At 36.1% G+C, this 26,780-nt stretch overlaps 1 protein-coding gene across 8 annotated transcripts in view; it reads left to right on the plus strand.

The window, feature by feature from the left end:
- Nucleotides 1-26,780, plus strand: part of CENPE (centromere protein E) — a 73,843-nt gene extending 47,063 nt beyond the window's left edge. For 4 of the 8 annotated variants that reach the window (XM_033856810.2, XM_033856817.2, XM_033856816.2 and 1 more), the window contains 11 exons: nt 1,888-1,995; nt 3,975-4,193; nt 6,371-6,568; nt 7,236-7,439; nt 9,556-9,774; nt 11,869-12,054; nt 17,822-17,934; nt 19,370-19,467; nt 21,396-21,579; nt 23,212-23,498; nt 26,238-26,780. In XM_033856810.2, coding sequence (XP_033712701.1) covers nt 1,888-1,995; nt 3,975-4,193; nt 6,371-6,568; nt 7,236-7,439; nt 9,556-9,774; nt 11,869-12,054; nt 17,822-17,934; nt 19,370-19,467; nt 21,396-21,579; nt 23,212-23,498; nt 26,238-26,332 — 1,911 coding nt within the window. In that variant the 3' untranslated portion in view covers nt 26,333-26,780. The remainder of the gene's footprint in view (nt 1-1,887; nt 1,996-3,974; nt 4,194-6,370; nt 6,569-7,235; nt 7,440-9,555; nt 9,775-11,868; nt 12,055-17,821; nt 17,935-19,369; nt 19,468-21,395; nt 21,580-23,211; nt 23,499-26,237) is intronic. The other 4 variants (XM_033856811.2, XM_033856818.2, XM_033856819.2 and 1 more) reach the window with 3 other exon arrangements.

A 26,780-nucleotide genomic window follows, 5' to 3' on the forward strand; every position in this document is an offset into this window, starting at 1 on the left:
CGTCTACAAACAGTAAAGAATAATGAGGGAAACTATTAATTATAATTTTTCACACAAATAGAAAATACAGTTTTAAAAGAAGCCAAAATGATGTTATTCAGATATTACCACTTTTTTTTTTTTTTGGTAAGAACATTTTTTTTAATTGAAGTATAGTTGATGTACAATATTATATGTTACAGGTGTACAATATAGTGATCCACGATTTTTAAAGGTTATACTCCATTTATAGTTATTATAAAATATTGCCTATTCCCCATGTTGTGCAGTATATCCGGGTAGCTTATTTCATACGTAATAGTTTGGTACCTCTTAATCCCCTACCCCTATATTGTCCCTTCCCCCTTCCCTCTCCCCACTGGTAACCACTGGCTTGTTCTCTATATCTGTGAGTCTGCTTCTTTTTTGTTACATTCACTAGTTTGTTATATTTTTTAGATTCCACATGTAAGTGATACCATACAGTATTTGTCTTTCTCTGTCTGACTTATTTCACTTAGCATATTACCCTAGAAGTCCATCCATGTTGTTGCAAATGGGAAATTTCCATTCTTTTCTACGGCTGAGTAGTATTCCATTGTGTATGTGTATGTGTATATATATATATACACCACATCTTCTTTATCCGTTCATCTGTTGATGGACACTTGGGTTGCTTCGATATCTGGGCGATTGTAAATAATGCTGCTATCTATAAACATTAGGGTGCATGTATCTTTTCAAATTAATGTTTTTGTTTTTCAGAAAATACCTTTTTTTTTTTTAACTTTCTATTTTCTATTGGAGTATAGCCGATTAACAATGTTGTGATACTTTCAGGTGCACAGCAAAGGGACTCAGCCATACATGTGCATGTATCTATTCTCCCCCAGACTCCCCCTCCCAATTCTTTAGTTTTAAGAAAAAAATTGTTAAATAAAGCAGACTATTTTCTTCAGTGTAATTTTTAAAAGGGTTTTTAAACCAGGAAATAACATTATTCTCAGTGGAGAAATATTTGTAAAAGATTAAATATCTCATTTCTCTACCTCTACACGCTAGAGTTTTAAACATAGGCTCTTGTTAGTGAAGTTAGAAGGAAGAAAAGCAAGATGAGTATAAGAAAGGAAGTTCTACTAATATGTCTATTTATAGATATTCGGAATCACATATCTTAAAGAACTGAACTGAATCCCTCTATAAAATTCAGACAAATAAGAAATTGTATGAAATCTATAAAAATCTTATTTTCATATTTCATTCTCATGTCCATCATTATCTCATAGTAAAGAAATAATAAAATGGAAAGCAATACCACTTGTAATCTCAGTAGAAATTTCAGACAGTTGGAAATCACCTTTATGTGGGCTCTAACTAAATTTATAGACTTAATTCATTCAAAAAATATTTATTGAACAATGTTTTATTTTGCACTTTTAATCAGAAATACAAAATATAAACAGAATATGAATTTTCTGTTCCAGGGTGCTGGAAAGAATATATGAACAGGGCTTGGAACACCGTAGGTAGTATACTTGGTTTTGCTAGCATATATGTGTTGGCAGCAGTGATTCTAAGACAGAGATTTGGAAGAGTAGGAACCAGAGGTATATCTAAAATCCAATTTGCAACTATAGATAGTAAAGCAACAAATCCTATCTTCAAAAAATATGTGAAGGTTTTCCAATGAGTTGAGGTCACTTTTTCCAGTGAGTTGAGGTCACTCAGCATAAGACTTAGTGTTACTGTTATTCATATTCTGAGCATTTTTAACATTGCTTTTGAGTTACATGTGTGATATTTAATTCCATTATTGAAAAGATATAAAAATGTAATCAAAGTATATGACTAGACATTATATGTTACTATAGTTACAGCTGAAGCCTTGCTTATTTCTTTGTATCAAAGCAGAATCAACAGAACCACGGAGAGGTAGTAAAATATGAAAAAAAAATACTGTGTGATGGAAACCAACACCTTATAGAAAGCCTGAGAGAAAAGTGCTTCAGGATAAAAGTAAGTGTTCTCCTGTTAATATTACAAATGATTATTTGTAATGCCCTTCCAAAGGCCTAATGTGGAATGAATAGATAATGCTCAATATTTTTCTAAACTTTATAATCTAGTACAAGTATGTATATGTGTACATATATACGTGCATACACCACACACAGAAAACAGAGGAGTTTGTGGTTTTCAGGCCTCACTGGAAAGGTGATGTTTGAGCAAATACCTGAGAAAGGTAAAGGATCAAGCCACACAGGTATACAGGGAAAGAGCAGTATAAGCAGAGGGAACAGCAAGTAGAAAGCTTCTGAGACAGAAGCCTGCCTGGTGGGTTCCAGGAACATCAAGAAAGGAGGATAGCCAGTTAGAAGTGAGGTCAGGAGTTAATGGAGAAGAGGCAGGCTGTGGGGCCTTAAGCGGACTTTGGGTTTTGCTGTGAGTAAGACGGAGAATCCCTTGGACAATTTTGAGTACAGAGAGGCATGATCTGAGTTACATTTTAAAGGAATGTTATTGAAAATGAGTGGAAGCAGGAGGACCATTTGAAAGACTAATTTCAGTAATCCAGGCAAAGGTGATGGTGGCTCAGCCCAAAGAGGTAGCAGCGGAACTGGTGAGAAGTGTTCGGACTCTGAATACATATTGAGGGTAAAGCCAACAGGATGTACTCTCACCCCTATTAGAATGCAAAGTCCCTAAAAACTTTTTTGTGTTGGTTATGGCTATATCACTTAGAAAACTTCCTGACAGGAATCAGCATTCAGTATGTGTTTCTTAAAAGTACAAATGAATGACCATACAGTGCTGCTCCATGCCATAATGTGATTCATTCTAAGACTAAAGGAAGAATCCCCCCTCCAACATCCCACATTACTGAACATCTATCTAGCTTTTCCTTAAATTATAAAAAAGAGAGCTCGTTCGTGTCAGAAGCCCCTTCTATAACTTAACACCCTGAACTAAACATGTTATTTATTACATGACTGTAGCAACTTGAACTTAATGTGTTCTTCCACCTGTACTCTGACCAAGGGATCACTTGCCTGGCCTCTCGTCATTTGTGTTGATGGGCCTAGGCTCATTGAGTGTCTTCCACATGCAGGCACTGTACTGGGTGCTTTACCTCATGAGATGGGTTTTATTGTTCCATTCATAAACAAACAAACTGAGGCTCAGAGAGGAAGTTTAGTGGTTACCCAAGGTCACATAGGTAGTAAATTAGTAGAATCAGGGTTTGAAACCAGGTCTGACAAAGTGAAACTTGGGCATAGAAGCATTTTTACAAATATAATTTTATTTCCTTTAAACTATAATGTCTATATATTTTATAGATTGCATAGATATAGATATTATTTAATATTTGATCCCCTAGGAAACTTTGTGGCAATTATTGTAGTCTTCATTTTGTCCTGGTGAAAATGACTCAGTGTTTCCCCAGTCAGCAAGTGGCAGAGCTAGAACCTGAACACAAACTCTGATAAAAGGTTAGAAAACTTGGATTCTAGGCAGATAATAGAAATAAGTGAAGAGGCTCCACCAAGTTGACATATAACTAGTTTGATTCTTAGTCACGTATCTGCTCACTTACACTGCCTTCTGTACATAGAGGCCAGCATTCAGCCTTGAGCTACAATACATACTAGATTGAATTCACTCACATTTCTCTTCCGACTTTGTAAATAAATGCTCCTTCAAATCATGGATGTTCAAAAGACCAAAAGAAAATGCAGCAAAATGATAAATAACAATGGTTGCTTCTGGTTTTCTTTGTTATATTTGTTTAAATTCTTTTAAATTTCCACAATAATTTCTATAATCCAAAATCAACAATAAGAGTTCGCTTTTGTTTATAAACACAAAGGTCGAAATTTATTTTTCTCCTACAAAAAGTATTAAAGAATTAAGTTTTGTTGCAATTCTAGGGCTGAGACTATTTCTTGTTAAATTAGAATGAATTGGTAAATTGAATAAATTCTAATTTTCTTTAGGAGCTTCTTAAGAGATACTCAGAGATGGATAATCACTATGAGTGCTTAAATAGATTGTCTCTTGACTTGAAGAAGGAAATCGAAACACAAAAAGAGCTTTCAATTAGAGTAAAAGCAAACCTCGCACTTCCATGTCCACAAAGCAAGCAAATTCAAAAACTTCTCACTGCAAACCAAAGATGTTCCATGGAATTTCATAGAGTCATGAAGAAACTTCAGGTACCATCTTTTTTAGTAATATCTTTGTAAATATCACTATAAATTTCCATTACAAACTTTAGTGTTTAGGTCCTGCTTTGAGAGTTGACATGTTTGTTATTTAGTGTGTTTACTACTGAATTAAAGATTATGTGGGTCTAAGAACAGTGTGTGCAAGATCCTCAATGCACCTAGGACCTGTTTATTCAACAAAACCTGAGCTTTGCCTATGGGCCTAGACACTGTCCAGGTGTTCAGGAGACAAGTATGAATAACATCTCAGGGATCTCATAGTGAGTTAGGCAGACATATAAACAGGTAATAAGTGTAGCAATAGAAGTACGTTTAGATTATATGACATACCAGATAAAAAGTTAAGGAAGATAAGACTGTAGTAGAAGACAGACTCAAACGATAAAGCTTGGAGTTCCTTTTGTAAATGAGGCAGAGCCATTGGACAGTTATTTTAAGGTGCTGGCTGTAGCATGATCAGATTATCATTTTAGATACTTCACTGCAGACAGAGAAGAAATGAGTTTGTGGAGGATAAGCCTAGTGGCAGAGAGAAGAGATAAGAGACAGTTACAGTGGTCCAGATGCACTATTATGAGCGACTCTACTGCTAGGGAAGGATTCATAGGAATGGGGAGGACAGACGAGATCAAAGAAACATTTGGCAGCTAACATAGTAGCTGGTGCGATTGGTGGTGGAGGTACAGGAGGGAAGTTTAGATTGAGTCCCAGGATTTGGGCTTAGCCAGGTTTGTGGAGAGTGGTACCATTAACTGAGATAGAGAGGGAAAAGAGATTAGGTGTTTAGTTTGAGATGTTTTGAGGTAGAGAGAGATACCTAAGACAGAACGTCTAAGAAGGGAGACCAAGCAGGCATTTAGTCGAGAGTCTGAGGCTTGTCAGGAGAAAAGTCAGGACTAAAGATAAAGATTTGGGATTCATATAGGTGATAGATTGCACAACATGTGTAAGGTCGCCCAGAAAACATAATAGAGGAATGAGAGTTTGGAGAGATGTTCGGGTAAGATCCAAACTCCAGAAAAGATAGTTCTCCAAGAGACAGTAGCAGAAAAGAGCAACTCATGGGTTCAAGGTTAGGAAAGTCAAAGTGACAGAAAAGAACCAGGCAACAGTGCTATTACTTAAGTCAGTGGAGGAGAGTACGTCAAAGATGAAGTAGTCAAGAGTGGCAGATGCTTCAGTCAGCTAGAATGTGGACTGAAGAGATCTCCTCAACTTGTTGATAATAGAGCTCACTGGTGACATCTGTCAGAGCAGTTTTAGTTGAGTAGTTAAGGAAAAGGCCAAATTATAAGAGTTAAGGAATGGTGGATGTTAAGGAAGTAGGGAGCTGGTATCTGCCCTTCCTAGGTAAATTGCCCCTTACGCCCTGATATTCTTCCACAAACCCTGGCAATCAGATATCCAGAACTTATTGAGGAGATCCGTGAAGCATATGGCATTCAAATTATTGTCACCTTGGGCTTCCCTGGTGGCACAGTGGTTGAGAGTCCGCCTGCCAATGCAGGGGACACGGGTTCGTGCCCCGGTCCGGGAGGATCCCACATGCCGCAGAGTGGCTGGGCCCATGAGCCATGGCCGCTGAGCCTGCGCATCCGGAGCCTGTGCTCCGCAACGGGAGAGGCCCATATACCGCAAAAAAAAAACAAAAAACTATTGTCACCTTAAAGCCAAACATCTAAATATGCTTGACAAGTAAATCTTGGGACATGTCATACCCATTTTGGTTACCGAATCAAGGTAGGCAGAGGATGTTGAAAATGAATCTCAGGTATCTAGCTGGGAACTGGGTGATTGATGACATAATTAACCAAAAGGGGGTAAATAGGCAAAGGTGGGTTTCTAGGGAAAGGCATCATGTGCATTTTATTTTTTATTTTTTTTCATTTTAAATCTATTGAATTTGAGGTAACTATAGGACATCCATGAGGTATATCCAGGGGCAAGTCAGAAATATGGAACTAGATGGAGGCCTGGAAGTTATTCTCCCAAGTTGCTGAGAAGAGAAAATTGGGGATAGAGAGAGGCTCTTTCCTTCTCCCTCACTTACCAGAGGATATAGATAATAAGAGATGCCATCCTGCCTCATAGTCTCAGTGGTTTAAAACTTCATCTAAATGTGGTACAAGTTTCATTTCCCAATTTGTTTAATGTTTTTCTGCAAGTATGTGTTAAGCCATGTTACAAAGATAAAGGAAGAACAACATGAATCCATCAATAAACTTGAAGTGGCTTTTATTGATGAAGTGGAAAAGCAAAATGAACTGCTAATTAAAATACAGCACCTTCAACAAGATTATGATGTACCGCCCAGAGAATCAAGGGACCTCAAATTGAGCCAGAGTATGGATCTGCATATTGAGGTACAATTTGTTTAAAATGGGTTTAATTAGATTCCAAGCCTTTTTATCAAGTAGAAAAGTACCTTTTCATATGTTTAGAGTCATTTTTATTTACCAAAAGTTAAAAATCAGTTGCAGAATGACAGCTGGCCAGTTGTAAAGAGTGCCAGGTAATAGTCTAGCCTCCTTTCAGAACCCCAAAGATACAGAAAATAGATGTAATATCATCAAGTGGGAATTCATGGAACCCCAGGATAAGTTTCCGAATGCCTTCTAAAACTTCCTAGGTCTGTGACTGGGAGTCAGAAACATTTTTCTTACAACTCTGCATGAAGTGTCCTGCTCTGTCTCAGCAGTAGGAGGCTGGCATTCAATTCCCAAAACCATGTGCAGCCTGTTTTATGCACAGAAAACTACATCCAGAAACAATTCATATTTTGTGATTATTAGTCACAGTTTTATAGTTTTGAGGGATTTTAATTCTAACATGCAGATTTGTAGACGTGCCTCCATTATAGGCTATACACCAAAATTTTATTATCAAATAACTAAAGTTTTAAATTAGAATTATATTTACAGTACTTCAAAATATTAAGAATAAGAGTTCAATAAGGTGTTTTCCCCTTTTTATGATATTTAGATTAAAACTTTTCTAATGTTCATGTGATTCAATGCTTATTTTTCTCAGGAAATTCTCAAGGATTTTTCAGAAAGTGATTGCCATAGCATAGAGACTGAATTTCAGCAAGTACTAAGCAATAGAAAAGAAATGACCCGGTTTTTGGAAGAGTGGTTGAATGCTCATTTTGATATAGAAAAGCTTAAAAATGGCATCCAGAAAGAAACTGATAGTATTTTTCAAGTGAATAACTTCTATAATAACAAAATAATTGTAAGTAGTAATTTTCTTGTGCTACCTCATTCTTTTTGTTGTTGTCTGCTTTAATTTTTATACCTCATTTGTAAAAAGACTTAAAGCAACTTCATTTTAAGTATTTTCTTAAAATTTATTTGTATAGGCTTTGTGAAAAAAATTTGACTATGTAAAACATCTTCTGCCTCTAATGTATTACGCTTCCTTAGGATAATTAAATATATATTTATACTTGTAAAGAATATAACAAAATCTTGGTGTGTAGTAATCAATTTGTTACACACAGATTTGGAATCTGTGGAATCCGGAATCCTCTTGCAATTCTCCTCTTTCTTTTCTCACTTCTCACTGCTTCTGTAGGAATTGAGCCTTTTCCCCAAGTAGGCTCAGACAAGGTGAGACATGAGCCTGTTTCAGGGCTACAGGCAGCAACTGTAGGAAAGCCCTGGACAAGCCTAGCCAGCTGCTTTATTAATAAGGCCTCACATGCTTTTTGTCTCAGTGGTGTCACTGTCACATGCCCTGATCCTTCAACTTTGATGTTCAAAAATGTGGTTTGTAATCATTGTTCCCAAGGTGATCAGTCCTAGTGGACAGATTCATAAGAACCAACATGGCTTACGACCAGTTTATAGATTTGTTTTACTTTCCACTGCTCAGAATATTCATTCTACTTTCTGAAGTAATCCCTATCTGATATACCTAGTAAAATATGCAGTAATCAGAAAGTTGCTTGTTATTATATGTAATTGGAACAAAGGGACCTGGATTAATATTACAGCTTTTAATATTAGTTTTATATTCCTACATTTGGGTAGTTATTTCCAGACAAAGACTTTAACTTCATCTAGAAACTAAAATCACATTGAAATATAGATAATGTTTAAAAAAAATGTTTTCCTGTGGCTGGATTGTTCATCCATTTGTTGAATACCCCAAGCAAAATAGTAAATGAGCTGTTTAAAAAAAAAAAAAAAAGTCCACAGTCAATGGAAAAAAGCATAACTGATGTTTGGATAAGATAATTTCCATATAATTCCATGTTGTTCTGTAATGTTGAAGGCCCAGTTGTGATTAGAAAATAGGGATTCCTTCAACAAGGTCCTACTGTTTAGCACAGGGAACTATACTCAATATTTTGTAATAAGCTATAAGGGAAAAGAATATGAAAAAAAAGATACATATGTATGTATAACTGAATCACTTTGCTGTACACCTGAAACTAACACAACTTTGTAAATCAATTATACTTCAATAAAAAGGAAAAGAAAAGAAAATAGGGATTCCTGCTGTGGGGATCAGCATGGATCAGCATGGATATGTGGCTTCTTCCAGCACCCTGAAAGAAGGAACTGGTAATTCTGTATGGTGGGAGGTCCATAGTCTAGAGCCATGGAGGGTCCAGGATGCCAGCAAGAACACAGCTAATTTAGGATCCAAGTCTGACAGAATTGCCATAAAACCACAAAGAAATTTATAGGTAAGACCAATAAGGCATCCATGATGAGAGCAAAAAAGTACATCCCTTAGGAATTAGGAAGTAAAAAGATGATATGAGTAATTTCAGAGTTAGTTAGGCTTTGATGTAAAAGAAGACATTGGTTGATCATTATTCCCTGCACAGAAATACAAGGTTTTCAGATTAATTGCCAAAAGTCAGTGAATGATTTTCCCTGGAACCACTGAGGTTTGGAATGAAAATAGCTTGTTGTTAAGTTTATTGGTTATGCTCTGCTATTAGATGTCAGTTGATGTTTATATATGATATGATATGTGTCATAACATACATAATAACTTTAACCTGCACAATTCTTCGGATTCTTCTTCATACATTAGTACTGATCTAATAAGGTAAGATTTTCATCTTGCAAATCAACACGAATGGTCTCCAGCCTTTATTCTTTTATTCTCATCACCAACATCCAACATCGTTTGAAATTTCAGGAACTGACGCAAACCACAAAGAATGTTCACATTCTTTTAAAGTGCTGTTCTGGAATATTCTGAATAATTTTGGCCTATGCCTTGTCCTAGAAATCTATTATTTTCATAGTGGATTTTAATGTAATTCATCATAGTGGATTTTTAATGTAATTCATCTTAGAGCTATAATGGTGTTTTTACTATCCAATAGGCTATAATGAATGAATCAACAGAATTCGAAGAAAGAAATGCCACCATAGCCAAAGAATGGGAACATGATCTGAAATCAATGAAAGAGAACAATGAAAAACTGTTTAAAAACTACCAAACTTTGAAGATCTCCCTGACCTCTGGTGCCCTTGTTAATCCTACTACACAAGACAATAAGAATCTTCATGTTACATCAAGAACTACACAACAAGCCACAGAGGTATGTACTTTCTTATGTTTTTCAATTTGCAGCTTCATCAAAGACTTAAAAATGCATTTAACATCTTATATAACATTTATATATAACATGTCTTATATAACATTTCAGAGCAAAATTATAGTATTGAATGTGTTAAGGAACATGGACCATCTTTGTGCCTGTGTGATGGGCTTGTTTTTTAAATATAGTTCTATCGTGGCTATCACTCAACTAATTATGAAGCTAGACATTATATAAGAACTTCCCTTTGGATTATAAAACAGAAGTAACTCATAGCTTAATTTGATTACTAGATACAGACACTTAAAGTATTATTAGCATACAGTGTAAGTTTCCTAAATCGTGTGACTTTCTATTAAAATATAATCTGTGTCTGTATACAGAACTAGTTTAGGGGGAAAGAGCAATTTAGTTTTTCTCTAATTATCATCAGTGTCTTTCATACTGGTTAATGTTATAATCAAGATCAAAATGGAAGAGGCCAAAAATATAACAGATTTCTTAAGCAGATTAACCTGTATCCAAGAATCAGTATGTTATTTGAATAATTCAGTTACTTTATTAACTACCCTTACGTGGGACTCTGTAAAGCGAACATGCTATTTTATTTTGTTAGCACACAAAATGACTTAGTAGGGCACCCAAGAGTGTATATAAGTTATACACTTATACACTTATATAACTTATAATCATTTTTACCAAAGTAAATACTTATAATAAAACATCAACCACTAGTTTAATCACTACCAGTGGAAACTAGAAGGTCACTAGTATACAATTGATTGATTTGCTGCACTACACTACCTCAGTCAGCTGGCAGAGATAAAATAGCAGAAATTTGAAACCCATCTACCAAAGCAATAAGATAACGAAGCAGAGGGAGATTACGTCTTTAGTGACCCAGGAAGTGCCCTATCGGATAAGAAATAATATGCCACTAGTTTGGTAATTATGCTAAATTAGAGTAGTTTGGTAATGATACAGGAGTAGATGACTAGAGTAGTTTGGTAATGATGCAGAAATAGGTAAACAGAGCATTGGAACAGAACAGAGTTCAGCAGCATACTCAGATAAGTATGAGAATTTAGTATATGATAATGGTAACAGTCAGCTCAGTGGGGAAAAGACGATTTACTTAATGTTTGATTCAGAGCAATCACCTAGCTATCTGCAAAAAAAGTCTGGATTTCTACCCCACTCATGAAACAAAAATAAATTCTGAGTAGGTCAAAAAACACATTTTCCAGGAAAACCTGCATATATATGTATGTGAATAATCTTATAAATATGAACAAATTCAGGTATTTAAATTCCAGTATTTTTGTACTTGGAAAAAACTGGAAATAACCTAAGTGTTCATTAGTGGATGATCTCCACTAATGGATGGATGGATGTATCCATGAAAACAAATATGAGAGATCTATGTGTATCGATAATGGAAAGATCTGAAAAATATATTATTAGATTTTTTTTTAATGCAGAACTATATATTTAGTATACTATATATTTAGTAACTATATATTTATTTCCTACTGTATGTATGACTGTTCTTATGAACTGAATATTCACTTACGCTTAGATACACATAGGAAACTTCTGGAAGGATACACCTGAAAGAGTTTAGTCATTACTTCATTCAGGGTCAGCTAGGGTTCTGAGGTGGGGAAACTTACTCTTCATCAAATGCCTCTGAATTTTTCCATATGCTTGTATTTTTCAAGTTAAAAAGTAGGTAATAAAAATAAAGGAAAAGACATGTATTACTTTAAAGAGCTAATTATCAAATGTACTTTCTCTAAGTGGTAATTTAAAATGTAAGTACCTATTTAATATGCTTGGCACCATGCTAACTAGTAAATAAATGCTAAACCTTATAATGTAAAATGTGGGCATTTTTTAATCCGAAAGACATCAGCTTACAAATAAAAAGAAATACATGTGTAAATTGAGTGACATTGGCTTCTCTTCTTTTCTATCCTTTGTTAGTGAAATCTGTGAAAATTAATTTCTATATATGATTATTTTTGTCTTAAACTTATATACTATGACTCTGTCTATATGGCAGACCTTAAGCATGTGTACTTTTTCTAATAGAAAACTCAAGAGCTGGAAACGTCACTCCATGAAGCCAAAGAAAGCGCTATGCATGAGGAAGGCAAGATTATAAAGATGCAGAAAGAACTTGAGATGACTAATGACATAATAGCAAAACTTCAAGGGCAAGTTAATGAATCAAATGATTGCCTTGAAAAAACAAAAAAAATGATCCAAATACTTCAGGTAATTTAACAAACTTATTTTATAAATAAAAGGGTTTGTTTGGTTTTTTTTTTTTTTCTTTTACTGTTGAATTTGGCAGATAATCTAGGACTCAGCTTTTACTTCAACTTCCTATTATCTATGAATATCTGAAGTTCAGTACTCAAACTTCTAAGAAGCAAGTGACAACTTAGAAATGAAATGCAGGAGTATATTTTCATTCAAGATAATGATTTTTATCTTCCTAGAAAAATTATTTTTAAGAGATATAAATATTATTCTTTATAGTTTAAAATGTCTATTTTTTTATTTTTCAAAAAAAGGCTTCCTATCTAAATATTTGACATTCTTTGTTAGATAAGTGCATTTTAAAATTCTCTTTTCTTCTGCTTAATCCCTTGTTATTGAGTCCCAGCCTTTCGGCTGACTCTGACCTATTTTCTTTATAAAGAGCAGTAATATAAATCTTTTTGACCATGAATGCCCTTACACAGTTTGCACCCTCGTTCATCATATCCTTACCACTCCCTTTTTTTTAGCCCAGCCACTTCTCACACTTGTGCTACTTGAGTCCAGCCCTAATAAGTATTTGTGCTATTCCTGCTCCAGTGTCTCTTCATTGCAGTTAAAATTAGGAGTAAGTCAAGGATGTCTGTTCTTTCCATTATTTAACATTGTTCTAAAAATTCTGATTCATTCAGTGAGACATGAAACAGAGAGGCAAGAGAAAATAATCTCAGTTTTGTTTTTCAACAATTGTTGGTATAGCTAAAAACCAAGAAAATCAACTGTGAGGCTTTAGAATTTTTGATAGTAGTTTTTTAATATTTCAAATAATTAAATGACCACACTTTTATTCTTTCAACAAATATTTTTGGTTACCTGCTGTGTGTTGGTCATTGTTCTAGATGCCATGTATACAGCAATGGGAAAAAAAAATAGAAGTTTCTCCCTTCAAGGAGTTTATGTTCTTGTTCAGGAAGACAGAAAATAATGAAGTATATATATGTGTGTCAAATGGTGAAAAGTGCAATGGAAAAAAATTAAGCCAGACAAGGGTACATGGATACTGAGTGAGAGTTGGGGTATAAGGGAAAGAGATGTGACTTTATAAAAGGGCATTGAGGAGAGCCACACCTTTAAGGTGACATGAAGTGATGGGGTGAGTGATGTAGTAGGGAAAGGGCCTTCTAGGCAAAGGAAATAGCAAACACAAAGGCTTCAACACAGAAACAGTCTAGAAATGTTTAAGAAACCACAAGAAAGCCATTGTCTCCTGAGCAGAGTGAGCAAGAGAATAGAGGTGGGAAATAAGGTGAGAAGTAGCAGAGAATCAACCCATAAAGGGTCTTGCAGACTACTTTGGTTTTTATTCTGGGTGAGATGGGAAATCATCAGAGGATTTTGGCTAAAGGATATTATGGTCTTACTTAATTTTTTAAAAGTTGCCCTCTGAAGATAGAATACAGAAGGGTGCGTTAGTGTGACATGCTAGCTGCTACAGCAAAGGGAACCAAAAATGCAATGGCTCAAATAAGATGGAAGGTTATTTCTCTAACTCATATAAAAGCCTGAATTCCAGGTTGGGGGATGGCTTCATTCCACATGATCAATCAGAGGCCCACATTTCTCCCATCTTGTTTCTCTGCCACACCGTTGGGTGCTGTTTTCATCTTAGTGATTAAAGCCAGGTTTTAAGCTGTTCATGCTTGGGCTCACAGGAAAGGGACAAGATGGAGAAGCTAAAATATCTTAAAATCTCTACTCTCAAAGGCTCTAGCCCAGAAGTGGCACACATCTCTTCCTCTCATATTTCTTGGAGTCAGAGATGATTTCCCTAGTTTTTGGCCTGAGCAACTGGAAAAAGGACTTGCCATTTATGGAGATAGAAAAGACTGCCAGAAGAGCAAGTTTGAGAACATGGGAGCAGACTCAGAGTTCACTTTGGAGCACGTTGAATTTGAAATGCCTATTGGGGACGCCCAAGCTGAGATATGTCTTAGGCAGTTGGGTATGTGAGTCAGAGAGAGAGAGAGAGAGAGAGAGATAAATTTGAGGTGTAAGTTTGGGGAATTGTCAGCATATAAAAGTCATGAGACTAGATGGGAGCATGAACATATGGAGAAGAGATGCGGAGTAACTAAAAGATACTGAGATGGAGCAGGCGTGAGTAAAAGAGAAAGAGGGGCAGGTGGGGTGCAAGAGAGAGTGGTTCTAATTTCCTCATATAAGTGAAGAAAGGGCATAAAGAAAGAGGGAGTGAGCAGCAAACTTCACATTCAGTATAGATTGAACCTATATTATGGAGAGACAAGTATCTTTCCTGCATACCAGAAGCAACCATTTAGATAATATAGCGGAGTCTGGGGTGTCTTGTACAGCACCCTTGGGGAAAGAAAGCAAAATACAGGGTATCCATAAAAATCTTTGTACAGTTTGAATTTTTGAAAAATTTGTGTCTGTGTATTATATAAATATTCTATAAAATACAGTCTTTTGCATGTAACTCAAGAGTTGGCATTATAAAAAAATAAAAAACTATTTACCACTATTTGAAAATACCTATCCAATGTAATGTAGGGTTTATTAATGGAATATGGAAGAAAGTAGTTTGAACAAATGAATCATTAACAATTTCATTTAAGTCTTTATATTTTTCCTCTGTTGTATCTTTACAAATTGTTTATGTCAAATAACAGTGAATTTGTTAAAAATTTAAACTGCACTAGAACTTTATGGACATCCTACACAATAGGAAAAAAATCTTATAATGGCCACAGAATCTAAAATAAAGTGTTTGAGACTAAACAAAAGATGAGGAAAACATATATGAAAGGAACAACAGAACTTCAAAAAGTAATGTAGGAGAAAATGTGGTTTAAGATTTGAAACTTGCCATTTCCTGTTTTGGAACCTAAATACTGTACATCCATCAGTTTTTCCCAAATTAATTTCTAAATTTGATGTAATTTAATTCATACTCAAAGGAATTCTTTTTCTGGTAGAACAAGGAAAGTTTCTTAACAGAATCCATCTAAAATATAGATGATAAATAGATCATGTTAACTAAAAATTGTACTTTCAGTTTATTAGAAAAACTATTTAAGGTGATCGGTATGTCTTGAGTTCAGCTTTCATCACATGCCAAACGTTTGAAATATGGAATTCTTATTGTCTTTCATTTTAAGGCAGTATTTCCAATTTTGATTTTTTTTTACGTAAGAATTATTTTAAACAATGTTATATATGACTAATTTATTTCATTATATTGTGGTAAAAAGTTACTATAACTTCTGCACTTATAGAATATATTAAAAAAATTTTAATATCATAAATGGATAATTGTTTTTGGAGTTCTTTGAATTTTTAAAACAGTATATAGACAAATAGATCAATGGAATAGAATAGAGGGCACAGAAATAGACCCACACAAATATAGTCAACTGATCTTTGACAAAAGAGCAAAGGCAATTCAGTGGTTCAGTGGAAAAGGATAATCTTATCAGCTAATGGTGCTGGACCAATTGCACATTCACAAGCGAAAAAACAAGGCTTGACACAGACCTTACACCTTTCACAAAAATTAACTCAATTGATCATAAACGTAAATATAAAACAGAACTAGGAAACTCCTAGAAGATGACATAGGAGAAAAACTAGCAGACTTTGGGTTTGGCGATGACATTTTTAGACACAACACCAAGAACACGATCCGTGAAAGAAAAAATTGATAAGTTGGACTTCATTTAAATTAAAAACATTTGCCCTGTGAAAGTCAAACCATAGATTGGGAGAAAAATGTTTGCAAAACATATCTGATAAAGGACTGTTATCCAGAATATACAAAGAACTCTTAAAACTAAATATAAGAGAACAAACAACCCGATTAAAAAACAGGCCACAGGGCTTCCCTGGTGACCCAGTGGTTGAGAGCCCGCCTGCCCATGCAGGGGACACGGGTTCGTGCCCCGGTCCGGGAAGATCCCACATGCCATGGAGCGTCTGGGCCCGTGAGCCATGGCCGCTGGGCCTGCGTGTCCGGAGCCTGTGCTCCTCAACGGGAGAGGCAGCGACAGTGTGAGGCCCGCGTACCCGCAAAAAACAAAACAAAACAAAAACAAACAAACAAAAAACAGGCCACAAATCTGAATAGACACCCCACCAAAGAAGACAGACACATGGCAAATAAACATAAGAAAAGATGCTCAACATCATGTTATTACAGAATTGAAAATCAAAATGACAAGAATAACACTACACACCTTTGGTATCTCAAAATACCGTAACAGCCAAAATTCAGAACACTGACAACACTTATTGCTGGTGGGGATGTAGAGCAACAGGAACACTCAGTCATCATGGCAGGATGCAAATAGTACAGCTACTTCGGAGGAAAGTTTGGCAGTTTCTTGGGAAACTGACACCACTTCAGCCAGATACACGCCCAGGGAGTCCCTGATATCAGTGTCTGGTCCAGAAGGCCTGGGTATTGAACTGGTGCTCTGACTGAGCAAACAGTGGCTTCATCTGACCCAGTCATCAACCTCCTTAAGCTGAGCATCTGTCATTTTTAGAAGCTTTGCATCTTTTTAGTCTTTGCTAGTCATTTTGTGTGTACAGATGTTTTGATGGGGGTTGGAGTGGGAAAGCCTAGAGGAAGAGAGAGCTCTCTGGGTTCCTAATTTAGATGGGTTTATTTTTGTATTCAATATCTAATAGTATTCCACTGTGTGGCTGTGGTACAGCAATAAAAAGAGCAATTTATTCAGCAGTAATAAGAAGTGAGCTCTCAAGCCACAGAAAGACGTGGAGGAATTTTAAATGCATGTTGTTCATTAAAATAAACCAATCCGAAAAGGCTACATACTGGATGATTCCAGCCATATGACATTCTGGAAAAGGCAAAACTAGGGAAACAGTAAAAAGTTCAGGCATTGCCAACAGTTTAAGGGGAGGGAGGGAAGGATGGATAGGTGGATGCAGGGGGTTTTTAGGGCAGTGAAACTACTCTGTATGATAGAGTAATGATGAACACATGTCATTATACAAGTGTTAAAACCCATAGAATATACAATACAAACAATAAACCCTGATGTAAACTATGAACTTGAGTTAATAGTAATGTATCAATATTGGCTCATCATTTGTAACAACTATACCACATTAATATGTTTTATAACAGGAGAGTTGGGGCAGGGGGAGGGCACAGTTTATGGGAACTCTGTGTACTCTCTGCTCAGTTTTTCCATAAGCCTAAAATTACTTTGAAAATGAAATCTATTCATTAAAGAAAAAGATTTATATATGGATTTTTTTCCTCTGAGTAGAAAGTAGATATATCACTGGATTGAACCATCTTTGACTACAAAATATCCTCAACTATGCTACATAATACTTTGTGCCTTAAATTCAGTTCCAGTTTGATATTTATATTGCTGTTCTGACATCGTTTTCTTTCATTTTCCTGATTAACCTTCGTCTGCCCATTTCATTGTTTTCAACCTTTGTTTCATTTGTTTAGGTAGATTGTTTTTAAATTGGGAAAAAAATTGTTCTAAGAAACAAAAGTCATATGTTCTCTAAGTATGTATTAGCTTCCAAGAGCTTCAGATTATACTTCACATCATATATCTATTTGTTATTCATTTCAGTGTTCATTTGTGCCTTCCCTGCTTTTTATATATTTGAAGATTGCTGTTTTAAAATGTTTCTACCAGATCAAGGCAGTTAACAACTCTTCAGAACTGCTCTAAAATTATTTTATTTTTCTTTTCTCTAAAAAATTTAGGACAAAGTTGCTTTAGGAGCTAAGCCCTATAAAGAAGAAATTGAGGAGCTCAAAACTAAGCTGGTGAAAATAGACCTAGAGAAGATGAAAAACGCCAAGGATTTTGAAAAGGAGTATGTCTTTGCCTCAATTGAACAAGACTTTAAAAGCTTAAATTTCCTTTCAAAGCTATATAACTTTCTTTGCATTAGTTAACTTTTTTAAATATGTGAAAATATTGTTATTGCTTTTTAAAAAAATAAATACATTCACAGATTTTAAATCTATTAAATTCTCATTACATATGCAAAGTTTTTAAAATAAGCACAATTCTGATTACTAACACACTATGTCTTTGGATGCTTCTTGCTCAATCATATTTAAATAGCTTTAAAATATCCTTTTTATGCTTGAAAGTAAATGTTAAGAACCTGTGGTGTATTTAGCAGTTTGACTAAGGTCTCTGTTGGTTCTCTTAATTTTATTTGTTCTTCCCATTGTATTTTTATGAAAAAGTTGTATTTCCTTTTAAATTATAATACCTAATGCCCAAGAGCATAGCCTCTTTTTATTGATTTATTTATATATAGTACTATATATGTAATAACGTGCCTCAAGTTCTTTGTGGTATAGCATAATGAAAAGGACATTAGCCAGTGTCAGGGAAACTAAATTAGAAATGTGTTGCCTCTAATGAATATATCACCTTACACAAGCTGTTTAATCTCTCTGGGCCTCACATTCATAATCAATAAAAGGATAGGTTTATATTAAAGAATTTCTTAAGATCCCTTCTGGCTCCTAACACTTTTAATTCTTCCTATAAATCTTTAATAAATATTTAATGATGATATCTAATTTTGCCTAAAATGTAGCACTCTGAATCTTCATTTGTTCTAACCAGGCTTCTGGTGATAAGAAGTGAAACTTAGGTCTATTAAGATCTTCATTATAAAAAGCAATTCTACTTATAGAATCAAATCAGCAGATACTGTCAGCCTCTAAGAAAAGCAGAGTATCATTGCTGATTTATCATTGCTGATTAATCCTTAAGCAAACAGTTCACAAAATGTCTCTACCAGGGAACAATGAGTAGAATTTGACCTTTGACTGTATCACCTTAGACCAGAGCTGCAGCCAGGGTTTGCTTTCCTGACAATGTAGAAAGGAAGCTGCTTTTTGCTTTCATGCTCTGGTAATTGTTGTACCTTCAAGGTATTTCTAGGACCTCATGGTAACAGACCAATTATTTATTTTATGGTGCCCCCAGATATAATTTTACACAATATCCGGTTAATAGCTATTGGGCTTCCAGAAATTTTAAAAGAATTGATTTCTCAATGTTAAAAAAAAATTGCTGCTGCAACCAAACAGAATACTTCCAATTTGGTGGTGTTATAGCTGTGAGGTGCATGATACCAGGAGGGTATCATGAGGGCTCATCTACTGCTACCAGGACATTGTGTTTATGTGATGTGTCTTATTAGAAAATTCTTGACAGCAGTTGTGTTTATTCCTTCATTAAAAATTAGTTTCTGGGCTTTTACATATTTCTATTGTTCTTAATAGAATCGCTTCGACAAAAGCCACCGTGGAATATCAAAAAGAAGTTATAAGGCTATTGAGAGAAAATCTTAGAAGAAATCAACAGGCCCAAGATACCTCAAGTAAGTAGAAAATGCTGATATTTCCCGATCTTTCCATTTTACTTCAATACACTTACATATTTTGAAGACTGCTATTACAGGTATGATAGTCAAAAATAAAGCTAAGTTAATCACTGATTTAGAAAGAACTTTTTATTTTTTTAGTTTTTTGGCTGCGTTGGGTCTTTGTTGCTGCATGCAGGTTTTTCTCTGGTTGCAGTACGCAGGCTACTCATTGCAGTGGTTTCTCTTGCTGTGGAGCACAGGCTCTAGGCGCACGGGCTTCAGTAGTTGTGGCACGTGGGCTCAGTAGCTGTGACTCACAGGCTCTAGAGCGCAGGCTCAGTAGTTGTGGTGCACAGGCTTAGTTGCTCCGCAGCATGTGGGATCTTCCCAGACGAGGTCTTGAACCCGTGTCCCCTGCATTGGCAGGCGGATTCTTAACCACTGTGCCACCAAGGAAGCCCCAAGAAAAAACTCTTTTTAAAATGAATTCATTGGGCTCATATTTATCCTGTGACATCTCCTTAATTTACTGTAATCTTAACTGTCTGTCCATTATAGATTTTTAGAAAATACAAATTTTACTTTTGCATAATCAGATCTTTACCTATTGGTGAAGATATCTTCAGCACTGTAAAAGAATGACTTAACTGTCAGGGTAGAAGTACACTTCCAAATAAAAATACAAGCACATGTCTTAATAGATTGTAACCATGTGCACAGTAAAAATATTATCAGTTCACAGTAAAAATAACTAAATATTATCCTATTTGTTCTTGATACTGAAAATATAGTTGATGCATACTTGCAAACTTTTTGAAATTTATCTTAGGAACAGTCTTCAAGTTTAATGATCAAATTTCTGCATATATATCTCTCAAATTATACCTTCTTCTGTATTTCTATCTCTTATATTTCATTTGAAAAGAGAAAATGCTGAACAGTACTTGGGGCAGCTTTGTATAGTAAGACAAGCATTGAACTAGCAGTCAGGGACAGGCCTCTGAACTGATTGCTCTCACTTAAGGGCTGTGTGAAATCCTGAAGGCAATGTATATAATAAGGATCAAACTAAAAGTTGTGTATGCAAAGCACACTGAAAATTCTAAAGATCAAGGCAAGTGTAAGATGATATTTGTGTGTATTATTGTCCACTCATTTACAAAAAAGAATTAGAGATAGTGTTAAAGATGATCATAGCTCCTATCTGGAAAACTTCAAGGGATAAAAATAGAACTGAGGATTCCTTGTTGTTACAGAAGGGTCAGGATAATTACTCTTGATTTGTAAGTGACTTTCAGGTACATATTGTCCCTGAATTCAGAAAAATTCAAAAGGAAATGGCCATTGAGTATCTTCCCCACACACACCTTCCCCCCCTTTTATAAATCGTCAATGACCCAGTGGATTATTCTATTTCATAAGCACCTCACACTTGTATGCGTTTTTATCTAAAATTTACAGAACAGTTCCTTACGTTACTTTTACACACACAGTGTAGAATACTTAATAATATATGCACTAATATCATTCTAAGGTTTATCTTGTGAACAGCTATGTGTTGAATACTTGTGATGCACTGAATGACAGGGGTGGACCCCACACACACTGTAGGAAGAAACCCGCCAGGTGATTCTACTGCTCTAGAAGATAGATCAGTGGAGGATAGCTCTGGGGAGGATTGCCACTACTACAGTGATGGTGAACGATCTCAGCAGGAGTATGAGAGTGGAATTGGTGGGTGGAGAGAAGCAGGAGGATTCGAGAGCTGTTTAGAACTGATGACCAAATAGCCGTGTGAGGTTAAGGGAGAAGGAGGTGGGCAAGGATGACTTCCAGGGAGATGGTGGTGTATTGGTTTTTATAGTGAATTACTACCTTTCATAATGTTTTCTTTATTTGGAACTACTAAAATTATCACCTGTCTGTATTTTTGCCTCCCACAGTGGTATCAGAACATGCTGATCCTCAGCCTTCAAATAAACCCTTCACCTGTGGGGGTGGCAGTGGCATTGTACAAAGCACGAAAGCTCTTATCCTGAAGAGTGAGTATATACGGCTGGAAAAGGAAGTTTCCAAGTTAAAGCAGCAAAATGAACAGCTAATAAAGCAAAAGAATGAGCTGTTAAGGTAAGATCTGCTCACACGATATAGAAATTATACTTACGTCTCACGTGTCGGGGAGGATGATATAGACCCATACATAAATAGTTTTTTGCAGTTGGCAATGCTTCACACATACGGAGAAAGTAATTTTTAAGTTACATAAAATATGTCTTTTTTAAAAGGCATAAGAATATGGTAGCACCATTCCAGATGTTGGTTATCTGTCAGTTGACCTATTTTTAACTAAGCCAAGAACTAGGAAGTAAAGAAGAATCTTTGAGGGAGCAGCTTAAATACACCACAAGTCCATATACCCAAGTTAGTGAGGCTCTTACTCAAGGAGGAACCCCTTAGGTCCATTATCGTAGCCTGCTTAGTTTTACTTTAAAAACAGTTCTGACAAATTTAATTATTTGGCTTCTACCAATGACTAGAAACTTGTGCTAACCTCTACCAATGAGACGAGGAAAAAAATAGGCATTAAACAAATAATTCCACAAATAACTAATCCTTTGTAATGAGTGCTATCAAGCAAACAGCAACAACGAAAAATAGGACATTATGAAAGGGTATAACACAGAGGGATCAAACCTTATCTAGGTATGGGGAGGGGTGGTGATCAAGAGACGGACCTTTAAGACTGGATGTGAAAAATGAGTAGAAATTAGGCCAGGTGAAAGGAGAGGTGGGTAAGCCTTCTAGGCTGAGGGGACAGCATGTGCACAGGCTTTGAGTCAGGAAGGGTGACCAGCTGGTGGAACTGAAAGACATCCACTGTGGCCAGGGCATAGAGACTGAGACAGTGAAGTGCAAGATGAGATGCCAGAGGTAACTGGTCCAGGTTACACAGGCCCCAAAGGTCATTGGGAGGACGTTTGGGTGGTATCCTAAAACGCAATGGAAGGATTCATTCCACTGGAGGATTTTAAGCCAAGGCCTGCTGAGATCAGATAGCATCACAGTATAGGAGGCCCCAATTTAGGAATCTGTTTATTGTTGTCCAAGCAAAAGATAATTTTGGCATGGACTGGAATGGTGCCAATGCAGATAAAAATAAGGAAACGAATTTGAGAAGTAAGTATGAGGTTGTATCAACAGACTTGGCCCACGTAAAGGAGAGAAAGGCCTCTAGGATGGTTGCCCAGGTTTCTGTCTGGAGAAATTGGATAAATGCTGGTGGCATTTCCTATGAGAAGCAAGACTGTAACTAATCCAGAAAAGTACCGTGAATTATTTCTTTTAAAATAACAAAGGTACATTAGAATCATCTACCCAGACTGATTTATCGAATTATGGCCACAAATTATCAACAGATAAACCTCTGGACAATATCACTGATTTGTTTAAAAACCTGATGTCATGCTCTGAGCTTTCTTCTCAAAACTCCATGATTTCGGAGGTTTATTACAATTACTTAAACTATGCTGACCTCATTTCATTTTCTGAACTGTGGAAACAGTCCAAACAGGAAGCATTAGGTTGAAACTTAACTATAAATATTAAATGGTAAATTATAGGTTATGTATATTTTACCACAATTTAAAGCAGTTTTTTTTTTAACTTAAACATGAGTACGTTGCAGGAATTGCAGTCTTATGTTCTCCTTTTTTCTCCACCTCTACCCCACCCGCCCCGCCCTGACCCCTCACGTTTAAGCAATAATCAGCATCTTTACAATGAGGTCAAAACGTGGAAGGAGAGAACCCTTAAAAGAGAGGCTCACAAAGAAGTAACTTGTGAGAATTCTCCAAAGTCTCCTAAAGTGACTGGAACAGCCTCTAAAAAGAGACAACATATGTCATCTCAGTGCAAGGAAAGGAATTTACAAGATCCTGTGCCAAAGGAGTCGCCAAAGTCTTGGTTTTTTGATAGCCGGTCAAAGTCTTTGCCAGTACCTTCTCCGGTTCACTATTTTGATAACTCAAGTTTAGGCCTTTGCCCAGGTAGGTAAAAATACTGGTTGCTTGGAAATGCGGCGGGGGTGGGGGGCGGATAACGGTTGGAACCTCTCTTTAATGTGTGATCCCCACAGGGCAAGTGTAGACAAGAGAGGATGGCGTTGATCAGGCTCACAGCGCACAGACTTCATTGCTGTGTCTGTGGGAGAAAGTTTCTCCAAAGCACAGCTCTGAAGTGCAGTAGTCACTTTTTACCCCAAGTGAAGCCTTTTTTTTTTTTCTTCCCTTTGGTATGTAAAAATTCTACTTGTGAGTCATTGCTTAGCAAATCAAATCTGAAAATAAGATATTATTTCTTTAGAAATGCAAGAAAACAACCCCAAGTGAAGGTTGCCTCTTAAACCCTCAGCTTTCCCCTGGAATGGACAAGCAACTCTCCCAAGGCCATCAAGATACTACCTTATAAACAAAACCAGTTTTACTGAAAAAGATTTTCTTATCAATTCAATGGGCCAGTATTTCCAATAGTATTATATTCATTTTACACAAGCCAGATCATAGACTTGTATCATTTACTTATTCATTTAATCGATCAGAATTTTTTTATTTCAACTCTGTGTCACACATTAGACCCTAATGGTACATTAATAAGCAAAACCAGATATGGTCCCTGCCCTCTTAGAGCTTACAGTCTAACAGGTATAGACAGTAATCAAGTGACCAAAAAAAGTAAAATTCTAGAGTGCAAAAGGCTATGAGACTTATAATAGGTTGTTGTTTGTTAAATATTACAGAAGTCTGCCTTGAAAAAGGGAACTGAGATCTAGGAGGTTAATGTGAGTTAGCTTAACAAAGCGGGGAGGGAAAAGCATTTCAGGCAGATGGGACAGTGACAGCCGCCGTCAGGGTAGGAGGAACCACAGTCAGGGGAAGGATTGAAAGAAATATGCTGTGACCAGAGCACAAGGAACACAGGCTTCTGTGGATGTAGTCAGTGAAGCCAAAGAGAGAGCTCAGAGCCAGACATGCAGGACTTTGTAGGTAGTGTAAAGGAATTTAAACCTGATCCTGTAGGCATATAGAGGAAGCTGTCGGAAGACTTTAAACAATAGCAGGGGAACGTGATGACTTGTAAATTTTGAAAACATTACCTCAGATGTTAGGTAGCCAACAAATCATAGGAGCAAGAGTTTGACAGTCGCCTGGGCAAGGGTGACAGCATGAACCTGGGCAGGTGCAATGGAGATGGAGAGACGTGGACAGATGGGAGAGATTTGGGGGCAAAATGAGCAGTGCTAGGTGCCTGATCGGATGGACTGGGGTGGAGTCGGGGATCGCCCCCAGCTCTGCGGAGGTGCTATACACAGAGGTGGGGAACATGTCCGGAGAAGCTCTGTAATATGGCGTTTCTCAGTCTTTGTCACCACATAGCATTTATCATGTGCCCACGTGTGTATGGCCACGGCCCTTTGTGACAGTGCATCTGCCTCTCAGAAACACCCTTGTAGAAACCTAAGCAACAAAACTGTACATTAAGAGAGGCAGCTGCCAGAGATCATTTAAAGCTCTGAGCAAAGGTTACCAGGGTTTATGAGAACTCTACTTTGTGACAAAGAAGGAATCAGTCTGTTCTCGTCAACTACACGTCAAAACTGGATCACGTCAGCGCTCTGACAGTGCTGTTAGAGATATAGGAAGGAACAAGGCAATTTGGGAAACATTTTGAACTATTCACTTCATTGAACAGTATGTAACAAACATTTGAGGACCTTCCATTAGCTAACACTTCTATGGAACTTTTGCTGTGTACACACACACACACACACACACACACACACACACACACACACACACCATTTTAGAAGGGTCTATTCAAACACTGATAAAGTTTTATAATCACCTATTGATTTTTATCTGACAGTGCCAAAGGCACATGCATAATATGAAGTAATCCAACCTCAAATAAAAATGCTTACGTTTTTTAATCAATACATGGGTCTCTCTGGTACAGTTTTTAAGTAAAATAAAAGAATAGTCTGGGGGGATATATAAATCAAGAACTGACCAATTCAGAATTAAAGGACATAGTCTCAGCTTGAATTAGTAAAATGTCAGTCTAAAAAAATTTTAATTATAAAAGGAAATTTATATTATCTCAACACCTAAGATAATTTCCAAGACCAGTTGTTCTAGATTTACCTTCATGAATATAATAATTTGAAAATAGATATTGTTTGTAAACAGATGCAGTTGAAGTGCTTTTTAAAGGCTCAAAGAAAACTTTTTAAAGATGGCTAAATATTCTCTAAAATACATAGTATTTGTACAGCTCACCATTTTTTTTTTCCCCCTAAAAATAGGACAAAAGAAAATCTAACTGAGTTAATCTGTGTTTGGTTCACTTTGAATCTCAAATTGATGAATTCCAAATAAGACTTTATTACTTCTTGGTTTTATGTACAATATGGTTTTTCTAACAATTCATCTTACGAGAAAATGGGGAATAAACTTCTTCAACTCTGAAACTAACACACTATTGTGAAGCAATCATACTCCAATAAAGTTCTATTAAAAAAAAAAAAACTTCAACTCTGCTGAAGTGAAATATAGTTTTTTAACAAGCAAAATAATGAACCATGTTTAAGTGCTGTGTTCCATTCTTCTTACATCTCTTCTTATATCTCTACTCCAAACATCCTTTTCACTTTAGTTGTATTTGGGATTTGTGTATGTTTTTACTAAGATTACTTTTGTTGTTGATTTTTTTTTTTTTTCCCCTCTCAGTAGAACAAATTGCTGGAGCAGAGACTGTGGATCCCCAGCCAGGTCCTTGGCATGCCTCCTCTGGAAAAGATGTGCCCGAGTGCAAGACTCAGTAGATTACTCTCTGTCACTTTTCTGGGGGCCCAGCGTTCCATGTTTGGAAATGCCTGCGTTTATCCCTGGCAATGATGTCACAGTCCAACTTAATTTCAGTTCAGTTTTCACTTTGCCGGTAGAATTGGAAGGTGAAGGAACGGGATTCATTCCCGTTATTTAGAATGGTGATAGCAATACCTTCTTCTTGAATGTGGTAATCCTTTAGAAGTTGAATAGTTTTATTTATTTATATGTTTTGTAAAGAATAAAGTTATTGAAGGAAATTTCCAATCTTTCCACGTATACATAAAATGTATACTTTTTCATTAATGTAAAGTTATCCACGTGTGACTTAGAGAATTCCAAAGCATGATTCATAAATTAATATGAAACATCATTTAATTAACAAAATTACAGACTCCCTTTTTAGTACCTTGAACATTCAATAAACGTTTGCTTAGTTCTGAA

Source organism: Tursiops truncatus, chromosome 5 (genome assembly GCF_011762595.2).
Source record: "Tursiops truncatus isolate mTurTru1 chromosome 5, mTurTru1.mat.Y, whole genome shotgun sequence".
Lineage (NCBI taxonomy): Eukaryota > Metazoa > Chordata > Mammalia > Artiodactyla > Delphinidae > Tursiops > Tursiops truncatus.